This window comes from Melospiza melodia, chromosome 4, assembly GCF_035770615.1.
Source record: "Melospiza melodia melodia isolate bMelMel2 chromosome 4, bMelMel2.pri, whole genome shotgun sequence".
NCBI classification, from domain to species: domain Eukaryota; kingdom Metazoa; phylum Chordata; class Aves; order Passeriformes; family Passerellidae; genus Melospiza; species Melospiza melodia.
In genome coordinates this window covers 3,512,244-3,527,527 of record NC_086197.1, presented here as the reverse complement: position 1 = coordinate 3,527,527, position 15,284 = coordinate 3,512,244, and the positions used below count along the sequence as shown (strand labels likewise).

General features: G+C 42.2%; 1 protein-coding gene across 3 annotated transcripts in view; it reads left to right on the top strand.

Moving 5' to 3' along the window:
• Positions 1-15,284, top strand: part of MKLN1 (muskelin 1) — a 101,060-nt gene that overhangs the window by 37,618 nt on the left and 48,158 nt on the right. For 2 of the 3 annotated variants that reach the window (XM_063153654.1, XM_063153655.1), the window contains 3 exons: positions 1,057-1,249; positions 8,342-8,419; positions 9,570-9,635. In XM_063153654.1, coding sequence (XP_063009724.1) covers positions 1,057-1,249; positions 8,342-8,419; positions 9,570-9,635 — 337 coding nt within the window. Of the gene's footprint in view, positions 1-1,053; positions 1,250-8,341; positions 8,420-9,569; positions 9,636-15,284 lie in introns of all 3 variants that reach the window. The other variant, XM_063153656.1, reaches the window with a different exon arrangement.

The window sequence follows — 15,284 nt, the reverse complement described above, 5'->3', positions numbered from 1 at the left end:
GTTCCAGGTTTTCAGAAAGATTCTGTTCATTTGAATACTATAAACTTCACTTTTAGCAGTAGTGTCCATTTAGGAGTAAAATCTTTTGTCTGTAATTTGATCAGTCTTATAGATGCTTAAAGTTACATTTGCTGTTTACCATAGTAGTTGTGTGTTAAAGATGGAAATGGAGATTTTTTTTTTTAATGCTTAAGAATTTAGGATTGAAAAGTCTATTTAAAATAAGTGTTTCTGCTACTTATCAACCTAAAAAACAGTGTTTCTTATACATCTTGTTAGCAGCTTTGGAAATTGTAGCTCTTACTCAGAGTTTACTACTCCCTCGTGTGTCTGTGCCAGGATGTTTGACCCAGCGTGGGTTTTCTTTCACCTTTCTCACCCCTTCCCACAGCTGAGTGGGAGATGGGCAGCTGTGGCTCCATCCGTGGTGTGAAAACAGAGGTTCTGCTTCAAGATGCAGGAGAATATTTAGAAATTAAAACTTGGGTGTGCACAGAAATCCTTGGTGCTGCGATTCCAAACCCTCACAAGCCCACAGGATTTGGGGTCAGCCTTCTGCCTTTCCGTGGCAGGAGTGCTGGTCATTGCAAGTATTCCCATTCTCACAGCTTTTTTTTTCTTTTCTCCTTCTGCTTCTAGAAAAGCTGTGACCTACTTACTCTTCTAAATTATTTTGTTATGTAAGAGTCATACAATCAAATTATGTAACGCTGATAGCGACGGCTTTTTCCTGCTCTGTGCTTCGTGTAGGCCTCGAACAGCAGGGCCAAGCAGATGGGGGGGGAAATAATGGTCACCCCAGAGATCTGGGACACCATGCACTTCTCTTTCTTGTATGCTTATTAAATTGGATGATACCAAATTGTATAATTTCTATACTGTTGGAAAGTAAATGCCTGCACAGCTTGTAATGTCTCTCACACAGCCTTTCTCCGTGAGCCCTTTGTGCAGCGTGGGTAAGAGAGCCTGTCTCTGGGCAGGGTCACAGGTAGCTGCCAGCAGTGCTGGTCAGAGGAAACATCTCCATGTCTCAGAGGTTTTCTTGTGTTCCAGTAGTACCGTGAACAGGAAGCCATTCGCCTTTGCCTAAAGCACTTTCGGCAGCACAACTACACCGAGGCTTTCGAGTCGCTGCAGAAGAAAACCAAGATTGCTCTGGAGCACCCCATGCTGACAGACCTGCACGACAAACTGGTGTTGAAGGGGGACTTCGATGCTTGTGAAGAACTGATAGAAAAAGCTGTGAATGGTAAGAGAATCAGAGGAAGTGATTCATTAGTTTGAAAAAAAAAAAGTGCATTGAAATTTTACCTTCTTTTGAATGTTAGTGTGCTCTTAGTAGTAGAGTTGGCAGGTCCATGTGTTGTTTCATTTCTGGTGTGCTGTCAGCTTTTGGACTTGTGAGTGTGTGTGTGATGAGGGATAAAAATTCATGAAATCTCTTATTGCTGCTACTTTTGGAGTCACTTTCCCCCAGAGATGACAAGGCGGTGCACTTGAGTGGGTAAAGACAAGTTCTTCATGGAAGTGCTGGCAAGCTGAAGGTGGGCTTAAACTGTCAGGAAAGTCACTGGAATGGTGAGCAGGGAAGCAGAAGACTGGAGTTCTCAGTGGTGATCTGGATCATGGTTTCTGCTTGGAGCTCACCCCTGAGTTGGTGTTCAGGCAGAAGTTTTCAGCTGTGTCTGGATGAGGATGCTCTCTTTGCTTATGGGCAAGATAATTCTTGGACAATTCTGTGGAAGTGACTGGAGGCAGAGTCTGTTTTCCTTTGCAGAGTGGGACCTTGGCAGGCCAGTCAGTTTCATTGGAACTGCTATTAATCTTTTACTTGAAAGCTTTCTACTTAAAAACACGGTGTATAAACAGCTCTCAGCTCCTGAAAGGAGGGAGATGTACTCTCTCCTGATCGAATGGCATACAGAAAGAGTGGGGCTGTTGCACTGAAGTGACTCTCAAGACCTGTGCAGCAGTTTTGGATTGCAGTCTGATGAAACAAAGGTGCTCTTGACTGTGGGTGTAGAGCTTTTTAACTCTGTGCAGTCATTTGTTATGGGAGACTTGTACGGGTGTAAGAGGAAAACTTTGTGTCTGATGCCAGCGGAGTTAGGGACTTAGTGAACCAATTTCATGGATAGCTGGCACCAGAGATATTATTCTTTAATTCTGGGCTAATCAGTCATTTTGTAATACCTTTGGAAAGATGCCATTGTACCTGCTTGACTCCCATCAATGTGGTTTGTACCACTGAAGCTGGAAGTGCTTCTCAGAATGTGATAGAAATGATAGCTTGGAAATCAAGGGCTGTCTTCCATGAAAACCCACCATCTTTTTGTCACTAAGCTGTTCAACTGAGCACAGTTTTAAGGAGCTTATTGCAACAGGCCTTCCAAAACTGCAGTAAGTGGTTTTCTGTGGGTTTGGCTCAAGGTTTCTCTTCAGACAGAGCAGTGGAGACCTGCCCTGTGCTGAGCCCCATGAGCAGCTCCGAGTGTTGAGACTGAGCATTGCCATGTTCATCCTCACCCTCCCGAGACAGCAGAGTGTGAACAGCTTCCTGCAATGCAGGGGCATTTTGCAACTGGCAGCTTCCTCCTGAATCATAAGGGCAAGGGAGGATTGCAGGCTGGAAAAGCAGCAGGGAGCTGTTTCTGTGTGTGTCTTAAAGACACGAGTGCCTGGAGGGAGCTGATGAGCCCACCATGATGCAGCAGCAGCCAGAGGAGTGCTGAGTGCTGATGGTGATGATTTTATCATTGCCTCGCTCTGCTGCCTTGGCCATGGCTTAATCTCAGTGCCTGGAGGCTGTCCTCTTTCCACTTCATTGCAGGCTGGAGTGGAAATGATTTCTTGAATGGAATTTCACTCAAAGTCTAAGAATGTGCTGAAAAAGTACTCTCAAAAATGGAATTTTTTCTTGGGTGCTAATGAAGTGAATGTTTGTAGCCTCATTTTTTGAGCTCTTATATTTTAATTTCTTGTACTACTTAATGTTTGCTGAGAGTGGGGCTGCTGTCAGCAGTGCTCTGCTTTTCCAGGTGTGGAAATGCAGGGAAAGGACTGGCCTGGTAGGAAACTGTAGGTCTTGTATTGTTCTGCCTGACAGACACTTGTTTCTTGTCAGATTTGATGTGGATAATCCTCCTTCCCTGGTTTTTGTAATCACATCCCTTTTGGGAGGCTGAGGAGCTCACTGGCATCACTTAGGTGAGCTGAAGGAATATGTTGCAGCTTGTTTTATCAGCCTTTTTTTAGTTCCAGCAAGTCTTGGTAGTAACAGACGGTGGATAATTTAGCAGGAGAGTCTTCTAGAGCATCATTAGGTTTTGTCACTGCTTCTAAGGGACAGAAAAATATGCATGGGGATGTTTATTTTGCTTCATTTTAATCCAGCACCTGGCTAGCTAAAGCTAAATGTCAGTGTGTGCATCTCCCATCGCTCTGTTGGTCATCCTTAATGATTTTGCTTGTCTTGGAATACATTAACCTTCCTTCCCCCATGCTCCTGCCATTCTTTATGCTGTCTTCAGCTTTAAATGTACCCATTTAAAGCTCTATGGCCTCCCAGCACTCTTTGGAGAGAAGTGCTATCTATCCCGAGACACCGAGGCTGCATCCCACATTTGCTTTAAGCTGACACCACTGCGGCTTTTCACTAACTGGGTCAATCCTGCCCTTGCTCAGGACTCTGTGTCCCTGGCACTGGTGCTCGTGCTGCCACATGGCCAACCCAGACAGGGAGCTGATCAGGCTGGGCTGGGGGAGAGGGCAGGACAAACCTCTTCTGATAGCCACAAAACCCCCCCAAAACTGCAGCTGGAACATTTTGTCTGAAGTTGTGGCAGTCAGGGTGTTGAATATTAATGGTGCTTAACAGCTGGATTCTTCTTGGTAGGATGGGAATAGAGGTTTTCAGCTTTCAGCATGTTCTCCTGCAGTATTCCTGCTCTCTGTGATCTTCCACAGTTACCTGTCATTACTCTGTTCTGCATCTGTCTGAGCAGCCTGGTCTTCTGAAAAGTGTCCCTGTCTCCATGGCATGAGGGTTAGAACCAGATTATTTTTCAGGCCCCTTCCAACCCAGGCCATTCTGTGATGATTTTTTATCATTTTACTTTCCTAACAGCTCTGTTGTGAAGTCTCAGTAGCTTGCTGCTCAGTCTCTAAGGTGTGGGTGTTCTTACCACTGAACTCCTGTCTGATGCGTTGTTTTTCCAAATAAAAGAGGATTAACTTTGGTCCTGTGTCTGTGTACTGTAGCTGAAGTGTAGAGTTAATTGAGACATACAGATCCTTAAATTATCCCTGAAATCGTTCAAAGAGCAACTGTTCTGTTGCAGACTGGGCATGAATATGTGAACTCCTGACCGCTTGCTGATCTGGGAGTTCATTGCCTTAAAGGCACAAACAGAAGTGCAGCGAGGTTGACAGAGATACTGCACACTCAGTTCAGCCTGAAATGTCTTCTGGAGAGGCTGATATTTGCCGTGGTGGGTATTGACAAAGTGCAACGCTCTGCGTCTCTGGCGGGCTATTTCCATAGGCTTAGTCATGTAGAAAAAGAGTAGGTGGTCAAGAATTAGTGCTGGCAGAGCTAACTCTTGTTCTTTTGCATTGCTAATGATGAACGCTGTCTTCCACCTCACATCACCAGATGATTTCTTTTGAGAGCTCGGTGGCAGGCAGCCACACTTTTCCCACTGATTCTTTTGACTTGTGCGTTACACTTCGAAAATGGGCAAATGGAAACTCTGGCAGCTGCCTGACTTCGTCTCAAAAAGAAAAGGTTCCCTAAATCTCAGCTGGTTCACAGACTCGGTTCAAATGCTTCACATTTGGATCCATTCCTATAGCTTTCGGGCCTATATTATTGCAGGGAAAAAATCTGCTTAATATTCCTACAGAGAGTATGTGGAGTGCAAATTGCTTGGTTGAACTGCTCACAGCTCCTGTAAACATGGAAAGCTGCTTGGCATGGTGGCAGAACTGCTGGTTTGCCATTAGTATTCCAGGGACTGAGGTGTTCCTTTTGGCACTGATTGTGTCAGTATGTGACATGTGTTTATCTGGTGACAAGTCAGTCCTGTGCGACAAACAAGAAATTGTGATGTGCAGCCTGCAGGCTCCAGTGTCTCCCAGAACTCATGATTCACAGGAACAATTGGATTCCCCTGGAAACTCTAGACAGACATGTATACCTGAATTTTCCCATTTAATATTGTTTGGATTTAGTTCTGAGAAAGCTGTTCTGTGTACTGGGATATATGGAGGGGAGAGGCTGGCTAGGGATCCAGAGCCTCTGGGAAGTAAATGGTAGAGGTTTGTGTAGAGGAAGGATAACTTACATGGATTTGAGAGCAAGCCTTGTTTCATTTTTATGAAGAACAAAGTGCAAGAAAATATTATAGCTCTGAGGCTGGAAAAAAAATTGTATGTTTCCTTGTTTCTCCCATGTCTTGAGGAAGTTGTCAAGTAATGGCTGGATTTTTATCTGGTAGAAGAACCTTTCTCTCCTACAGTTTTATTCAGAAGGTAGTTTGTGACTCAAAAAGCTTCAAACTGTTTAGGTATTTTGGCTACTTTTCTTTGGTTTGAGAAAAATCTTAAAACCTCAAACCCCAGCTCCCAGAAATTATGGGCTAAATGTCATTCTGTAGGTTTTTGAGCCATTGGCAGTGAAGTGAACAGATTTCAGCAACCCTACCTGGAGATGTGTGTTGTCTAAAAACCCCCAAACTTTTATACAGCTTGCTCCTGATTGGCTTCAGCAAGTTAAATATTTTTGTCCACAACGTTTGTCGTAATCCTTTCTGGGTAACCTGCAATTAGCTGGCAAAATAAGACTTGGCTTATCAGAGAGGCAGAATTTACCAAGCTTTAATCACGGTGAACTTCGTGTTGTTACATCCAAAATGCGTCATGGCTTACTGCAAAGGGCTTGAAAATAGTACAAAGTTGTTTTTTTGGCTGTAATTTTAGTAAACATGGACATTGAAGTGAGAGGTCTCCGGAGCGACAGAAAACACTTCGCTTAAAAACTTCCACTCAGCGCTTTCTTTTCTTTTTTTTTTTTTTTTTTTTTTTTTTTTGACAAGAGTCTTGAAATTTATTTTAAACTCCTGTTTCATTGGGAGCAGCTGACAGACCTGAGCAGGCCTAGCTGTGAGGCTCAGTGCTTTCTCACAGGAGCTTTGGAGACCTTTTGGTCAGCAGTGCTCTCCTGACAGGGAACATAAGGAGTGCGCTGGCGTAGGTCTGGCGTTGGGTACAGGATCCACCTAGAAATCCTCCTTTTTTTTCCCTGCTGGTGTCAGACAGGTGGTGATTCAGCTTCCAAAACAAGCTGCTGCTGGTTTGCAATGCAAGTAGAGTGAATGTGGAACTGCTTCCAGCAGAAGGAAACATTTCTGGGAAGCAAGCTGGACTATTTCCAAACCAATGTCCCATGGAAGACGAGAAGCATTATTAAAAGAGGCCGAAGGCACAGTGGGGGAGAAGTGTCATATCTTGACAAGTGCAGCCTGTGGGTGTAGAGCATGGGAGAGAGGTTAAATCACCCTTTCAGATCCTATGTGGTGGAATTCATCCTTTTGAGCTATTTATGTCCAATTATCTATTGGCTGCCATAGGGATAAATATGGTTTTGGTTTCTGTCTTGCAGACCCGAGGCTGTAACGATAACCAAAAAGCTGCATTTCTGTCTGGGTTTGTGGCTGAGTCACTGTGGGATTTCTTACAGCACATGCATTTATTTGTTCTATTAGGCCTGGCTTTTCTGAATCACAATTTATGAGATCTCAAGCTTCAAGCCTCTAGTGTGTTGTCCCAGCTTCATAAATGCTGAAGAAGTGGGAGTTAAGAACCCTGCTATTAAACCCAAAATAAACTACTTTTCCTTCTACATACGTTGAGCAAACTTCTGGCTTTCCTCGATTACCTAATGTAGGGGGGAGAGCTGCTGGTTTTGCTGCTGAGGTGAAAGTAAAACCTGCCCTGTTTTCAGAGTATTTATTTGGAAAAACTTGCACAGCTGAATTTATGGAAGTTTTATATTTTCAGACCAAACTCATCACTTTTCAGGAGCTCTTGAGTGCCCTTGTTTTCCTGTTGGATGGTCTCTAAATAGAGTTTTCATCTTCTCCCAGGAAATACTTGCTGGCTTGGGTTTTAATTAAAACCTGGATTTCAGTCACGACAAAGTACAGGATGCCAGGAAACACTTGAAAATTTTCTCTGAGCCTTGTGTCGTGCTTAACAAAGAGTTTTTACCTTTTCCTAAATAAATAGGGATGCATTCAGTAAGGATCATTCTTTTTTGCCTATATACCTCCAAAGGGCTTTTGTATAAATAAGCAGAGGCGTTCATCATTATTGAATTCCTATTGTTTTTCTTCCAGGTAGTGCATTCATACATGAATAGAGCAGGAACATTTGTCAGGAAGAGCTTGTGTGTTGGGATGGTGGGTGATGGGTGGGATGTAGCCAGGCAAACAGTGCTCAGGTGCTCTCATAGTTTGTTGTGCTACAGAAGGTAAGGTAGGTGTTTCAGAGGAGACATTTGAAGAACAAAAGCACCGAGTTCCCCACGTGCAGTGCCAGGGAGTGTGGGTGTTACAGCTCTCCTTTACAGAAAATTGCTGTTTGTGTGATGGACTGCTACCATCTGAAGAGGATTAGGAACTGGCCTCTGGATGCTGAAGAGGTGGAGAGCACAAGGGGAGTGTGGATAAAGTGCTGCTGACAGAAATGCTGCACTTGGCACATCTGGCCCGGGATCTAACGCCTCCTCTGTTGCTCTTCTTGCTTAACTCTCTGAAGAGATGTAAACTCTTGTTTTGTTTTTCATCCAGCACTTGGTTGTCCCATATCACAGCATTTAAACAATCTGCTCTGCCTCCCTTCTCAGATGGAGCTCCAGAGATGCTGTCTGACCTAGTTTTAACTCAACATGCACTAAAATGGTTGAATTTTATATGCACTGGCAACTTTCCTTTTGCTTAAATAAGGAGGAGGGATTCTATTCTTAATTAAATACACCACACTGGAGATTTATAGACACTTGGCACGACCTGGCAGGCAAACTGGATAATTCCTGATTGATCTAGTAGCAAGTATTCTTTTTATTTTAGTGCTCACACATTTAGTTCATTAACAAGCTAACAAAAGTTTAACAAACTAACAAAAGTTTAACAAACTAACTGACACATAATGGAGAACTCACTGAAAATGGAGGCTTTGGAGTGGCATACTGGATTGAGTTAGACTGAAGTTACCACATTAATAGTGATTTTGCTAAAATGGAAGGATAATTGTTTTATCCAGCAAAATTTTTGTTTTGCAGATGGCTTGTTCAATCAGTATATCAGTCAGCAAGAGTACAAACCTCGCTGGGGGCAGATTATCCCCAAAAGCACCAAAGGTAAGGACATTTCTTAAGATAGAACTCATGTACTGCCAGTTCTGTCTTGTTCCTTTGAGAATATGGAGCAAGAGAATGATGCAAGAAAGTCTCCTCTAGGAGAGTTCTAGGGAATGGTTTCTTCTCTGAAAAAGTTGCATTTGTCTGCAAATTCAGTGAAATTCAGTCTGCTCCCTGGTTGAGTAAGGATCAGTGTAGGAATACTAGTTATAACTTCAAGAACAGCTCATCAGTTTAGTAACAAATCCGAGAATATTGGTTAAACATGAGAACAGCTATCTGTGTTACTGGATTTAGCACATGGATTTGCTGTAAGTTCAATTTAAACTGAGGAGCTGGCAAATAAATACATTATCTCAACAGGGAGTATTTTAAATGAGGTGCATCTTTTGAAGTTCTGATCTGTTACACAGTAAATTCAAACTGCAGAATCTTTTCCATTCCTGTCTGCCTTAAGAGGAGAATTGTAGCAGCATCTTTAACTGCAAAGTACAGAAATCACTGTCAGAGAGCAAATGCAGGATCCAAGGTGACAATTGCCAAGTGTGGAGCACTGTCCCCAAGCCCCTTGGGAGGGGTTATCTGTGTCACCTGTCCTGAATGCTTAAGGTACATAAAGTGGTTGGAAAGCTGCTTTAATTGGACAGTTGGAATTCCCTTACATGTGAGAATAGCTGGGGCAAAGCTGCCTGTGCTCTGTGGTCTGCATCACCTCCTGCTCCCATCCCAGGGGTTCATTTCCCTGCCCTTTGAGTATCTGTTCTCACAGCTCAGCCCTCAGGCAGCTCTCAGGTGTGGAGAGATGGAAGGGGAGCCAAAGGGTGGCTGTGTCATCCTTCTGGAGAGCTGCAAGGACAGCTCAGAGCTCTTTTGTGTGCACCAAGTGTGTCAGGAACGTTGGAGCTCCTCTCCAAGGCACTGGGAGTTGCAGTGTTCACTTCTGCCCTCTGTACTGTCAGTCACCAGCTAGTTCACTATAAAACTTTGTACAGTTTTATAATGCTCAAAAAATATTACCTGGAGAAAGTGATGTGCTAGTGTTTAAGGAAGGGTGAGTTACTCAGTTCCTCTGGTTCCATGTTGAGGCTGTGTCTTTCTTTGATTTAAAAATCTTAAAATGGAAAATTCTCCCTTTCCTCTTTTTCTGAAGGTGATGGGGAAGACAGTCGGCCAGGGATGAGAGGTGGCCATCAGATGGTGATAGATGTGCAGACAGGTGAGTAGTTGTTACATTTCTTAACTAGATTATTTCATCTGTTATTTTCCAGATTAATATGCAAATGTGTTTTTCTTCAGATACTGTGTTAGCTTCAGGTTTTGAGGAAAAAAATTACTCTTTCTAATAGTTGGATTAAATGTTCTGCTTCCCCTCTGGATCTATATTCCAGCTGCCTTCATCCTCCTTCCCTGATAATTCTGTGCTATGCCTTAGCCATTGTCTTGTCTTAACTAAGACAAGAGCAATTGGTTTTAATTTTTTGTTCCTCCTACCATCTTAGAGCAGGAGTTCAAACAAGAGAAGAGAAATTAGGGAAAATAATTTCCCTTATCTTCTACAGGCTGTGCTCAAGCAATAGATCTGATGTGTTGAAACATTCCTTGTATTTTGGTTGGAATGGCTTCTAATTCCCACAGCGTGCAAGAAACTCCTGTTAAATATAATTCTTTAGACATCCTTTGCAAAAACATTTCCTGTAGCAGTTTAAGGAATGGCTCAGCCTCTGTTCCAGAGAACATACAGAGAAAAGAAAGCGGGGTGGTGTATCAGGAGCAGTTCCAGTGATTGTTGTGCTGCATAATTTTTTATATCTTTGTCTGTTACTTAATCAGATTTCTGTGCTACGTCAGTCCCTACTAAAATAAGGAAAGCATCTGTGCGAGTCTTTGCTGTGTGAGTGAAAGGATTGTTCTTGGGAAGGGAGAAACAAGATCAGGGCGTGGGTATTGGACAGGAATATAGGGTGGCATTGAAGGAGCTGGCAAGAAAATGCCCATGGCCATATCTGTTGTGGTCACAGGATGGGGACAGAGCATGTGACAGGACAGGACCTTCCAGAGTAATTTGCTAAGTCATGGTGAACAAGCAAAAATGCAGCAGTAGCTGCTGCAGCCTCTGGCTTTTGCTCAGAGGAGTTACTGCACTGGAGGAAGCACTCAAGTCCTTTGGTATAGGAGAGTAAACTTCTTTCATTTGGGGTGGGAGAGGTTTGAGATTGATTAGAACAAAACAGTGCTGGAGGGTTTGCTGGTGTTTGTCTATGCAGAGGCTGGGGACGCTCCCTAGTGGCCTCAGGAATTAGCAGTGAGTGTTTCACAAGAGCGTGGAAGAAACATGATCCTTGTCAACTTGGAAATGATAGTCCTGCACGCCTCCTGAAAATAAAATATCCATGGCAGTGTGAGCCTTCCTTTCCATTGCTCTTCTCCAAAGTCCCACTAAGGTTGTCAGCTCTGCCTTTGACTTCAGTTTCACTCTGCTTTAACAAGGCACTGAAACTCATCCATATATTTTTTAGTAATTCTTGATACATTTTATATGTATTATATCTGCTTTGGATACATGTGTATATTTAATATATAATATTTATATTATTTATGGAAATATATGTATAATATAATATATATATAAATGTATATATATTATATATACATTTATAAATATATTATATTATACATTATAATATAAATTATCAAATATATACAATAAATATTGTATATTATATATTTTAGATATATTATAATATATATTATAATATATATTTATATATTATATTATAATATATATAATATATATTATATTATACATTATAATATAAATTATCAAATATATACAATAAAAAATTTTATTTTAATTGTTTTGCTTACACAAAAGTGGCTGGACACTACCCACAAAGGTGGAGTCCTGGATCTCCCCTCCTCAGGCTGGTCCTTTCTTGCTGTAGCTCTCTTTACAGGTGCTGGGATACCTTCCCAAAGTTTCCCTGTGGGCTCTTTGGGAAGTTGCTCTCAGTTTTGCACCCAGGTCCACTGAGGCCTGTAAAAGCTGAAATGTTTTTGAGATGATCAGTTTTGCCATTTCATTTAGCTCGTGACAGGCCAGGGGAAGTTCTTGGGGCTGTTTCCCATTGCTGATTGCTGGAGTTTTCCTTTTGAATATAGGTGGAGTTTAATGAGCTGGTGGGAATGTAGCCAGGTATGTCAGGATGTGTTTTACAGACTGGAGCTGGAAAGCTCCCTGGCTAACCTTGGACAGATCCAGTGCTAATGGAAAAAGGAGCAGTGGTGTACTCTTCCCTTCAAAGACATCCTCCCTCCTTACTCACACACTTGCTGAGTGGGATTTTTTCAGAAGACTTTGGCAACTGAAGAAAAATCATCTCACTTTGCAGTCCTTGTTAAAGGAGTTAGGTCCTTCTCAAAAATCAGTGTTTTCTTCAACTTGAATCTTTTGGAAGTGAAGTGAAACAGCAAAAATCATACTTAAAAGGAGATTCTGAAGTTTCAGATCATGTAGAATCAAGTATTGGAAGCAAATTTTCATCTCTGATGTCCAGATCTGGTGTAGCTATAAATGGACTAGAGATGGTTCAATATTTTGATTAACCTCAAAGAGACTTTAACCTCTTATTACTGACTAGAAAAATAATTCTGATTTAATAGTACTGAGCCTGCTGGATGCAGGTGCTGGTGTCAGGGTAGAGGATATGGGTTGGTGAGTAGCTGAAATAGACCTTAAGTTGCTGCTTGGAGTCACTGAGACTTTGTTTATCAGTTTTGGGTGGAACATGGATCAGCTTGGTCTAAACTGCCTTTTAGCATGGTTCAGTATTTTGATTAACCTCAAAGAGATTTTAACCACTTATTACTGACTAGAAAAATAATTCTAATTTATTTACCAGCTGGATGCAGGTGCTGGTGTCAGGGTAGAGGATATGGGTTGGTGAGTAGCTGAACTAGATCTGAAGTTGCTGCTTGGAGTCACTGAGACTTTGTTTATCAGTTTTGGGTGGAACATGGATCAGCTTGGTCTAAACTGCCTTTTAGCATGGTTTATCTTTCACTTAGAGTAGGCTGAAAGTAACTGAAAGAGAATTTAACATCTCTGCTGGCAGCCAGTGCTGGAGCTCATTTCCATCTGGTACTCCTGCTCTTAATACCTGCCACAGCTGAGTAAGTGCAGTGTTCCTGATGCTTTGGAAATCTCTTAAAGCAGTTTGAAATGGAACTGGAGGCACTGTGGGATGCAGAACTGAGAATGCAGCCTGATATCTTCCTATTTAAAAAACAAAGATAAATTAAAAATGGGAAGTTAGTGATTCCCTCAATATCCTCCATCATTTTAATCACATTAACACTGAGACTGGAATGCCTCTGGATGGGAGAATTAGAAAGTTGGATTTGGTTTATATGTGCAGAAACATAAACAAAGAAAAATTCAGTTACAGTTGAAACTGCTGTTAGGTACTTTAAAGCTTTAGGCTGCAAATGAAAACAGAAAGCTCCTGTTATTCCTGCTGTTCCCTGCAAGGTGCAGCTCTCCATGTGGGAGGCTGGAGAGTTCTCTCTGCTTTTCTACAAGGAAGGAGAAGCATTTGAGTAGTTGCAACCCAGGTACATAGATTAAAACAAAATTATCCCCCAAACAACCCCAAAAGTACACAAGAACAGTGTTGTGTGCTGCATGTCAGGCATGAGAAGCTGTTTGTGTAGGCCCTGGGGAAATACTGGGGCAGTAACACTCAGGCTCATGTGCAGAACTGTGTTCCCAGGGAATTGAACCCTAATGCAGGTTTGGATGAGGGTGTCAGCATCTGGCACTGGTTCCTTATTACCAGCTCTTTGTGTCTGCCCTCCCTGGCCTCCTTATGGGTCAGATATGCCACATGTTTCAACATTCCAGTGCTTATTCTGGAAGAGGGAATGGGTAAGTGAATTGCCAAAAGCAAGTTTCAAGGAGTGATGGTGGTGCTTAGGAGCAATATGTGTGTTGTGTTTTGGAGATGTGGTTTATAATTCCATAGGCAAGGTGGAATTGATCTATTTGCTCTCACAGGGCAGACACAGTGAATGACAGTGCAGTCCATAAAGCCTTGTCATTGTTTTGGTAACAATAGAAATAGGGACCATGTAGAAACCATTCTATTAAAAAAAAGATATTTGGTGTTAGATCAGGCTTTCTTAAATGTTGAAGTTTTCCCATGAGCCTGCTTTAGAAATAACAGCAAAGCAACCAGGATGATTTTTCTTCTGTCTCCATTTCTCTTCTCTTTGGCAAGTGAAACAATTTTTTGAGAGAAAACATTAGTGAAATGGTCTTTACTGATGTGGTACCTCTGTTCTCTCACTGAAGTGCAACTGCTGTGTAATTTTGGTTGTACATCATTTTTGCTTTTCCTTTCGTCCAGAGGAATTCTGTTTGCTTCCTTCCATTAGATAAATGAGGATAAATCTGTAGGCTGGGAGCAGAGGGAGATTCAGAGCACTGGGCCCAGCGTGCCCATTGTGTACGTGGGCAGCACAACAGAAATGACAAGGCTCCTTCAAAAGCAGCATGGAAAGATGAAAAAGATGAAGAGAGAGCAGCAGACATGAAGGATGCTGTTTTGCCTGAGGAAAACACTGCTATCCATAAGATATTTAAAGACAAGACTTGTGTACAGGATGAAGGGATCTCAGAAACAAAACACAGATGGCTTCTAAGCTCTGAAACACAAACAGCTGCTGAATCCTGGAGGTTACTCAACTTCATGGGGCTTTCACATTTGAGACTGTGTGCCTATCTTTAAAAAAAACCCTTGTATTCAGCCAGCTTGTATCCAGCTGAACTGTGGCTCAGAACCCAAGGAGTGTGCTACTGCAAGAAGATTTAAGGCTGGTTTTATATTTGTGCTCTTAAATGCTCCTCACAAAGTGGGCAGCACTGCTGGCACGTAACTAAAGGTGTGGGTGCTGCTTGGAGAAGTGACATCCTTTTGTAGAAGGCTTTTGAGAGATCTTACACCTTGGTTGGTTTGTTATTTCTGAGAGGAATCCTTAGGATTCTGATTGAAAAAAGGTTCATGGGAGGATCTTAGAGCTGTCCTAGAGCTAGTGGTGAGAGCATGGAGATACCCAGGCTCATTCTGAGGGCAGCAGAGGGATAAGATAAAGGACAGGAAGGGAAAATCCTGTTGGATATTAGGGGGAAAAATTGTAATGAAGTAAATTAGCCATTGCAGTCTGAAATGTCCCTCCTTGGACAAAGTGTAACTGAATAATTCCCTGGGCAATGTGGTCTGTGCTGAAGTTAGCCCTCCTGTGAGGGATTTGGGGGATGACTGATGGACCTTGCAGAAGTGCTGTAGATCCACAATTCTTTTATATTCCTTGGATAACTGTTCTAGCAGAGACATGGAAATACTACTTGACCAAAGAATGTAGTTAAATATGTCAGCAGGACTGCAGTGTACTCACTGAGGGAGACCTCCTGTACCAGAATCCCACCAAGTATTTCAGCACATGGAGAAAATGCAGATAACAGGAGTTAGAGAACTGTCCCTGAGAATGTGTCTGAACCTGGACTGAAGCCACCCCAGGAATTTTGATATTTTTCATGGGTTGGAGAAGGCTGCTGTGCTGCTTTTCTGAGAAATAGAAATTAAGGAGAGATTGACAGGAAATATGTGGATTGTTGGGAATGTACGTCCTCTAATTTGAGGACTTCTCTGGCACCTTTTAATCATCTAGAGAGTAAGGGAAGAAAAGAACTCAGACATTACAGAAAAATTTTTGACTGAGCAAGCAGTTTAGAAATACTCACAGAACATATTTAATTCAAAGTGTTGAATTTGTATTCAGAAAAAAAAAATGTAGAGGAAATAAGCTG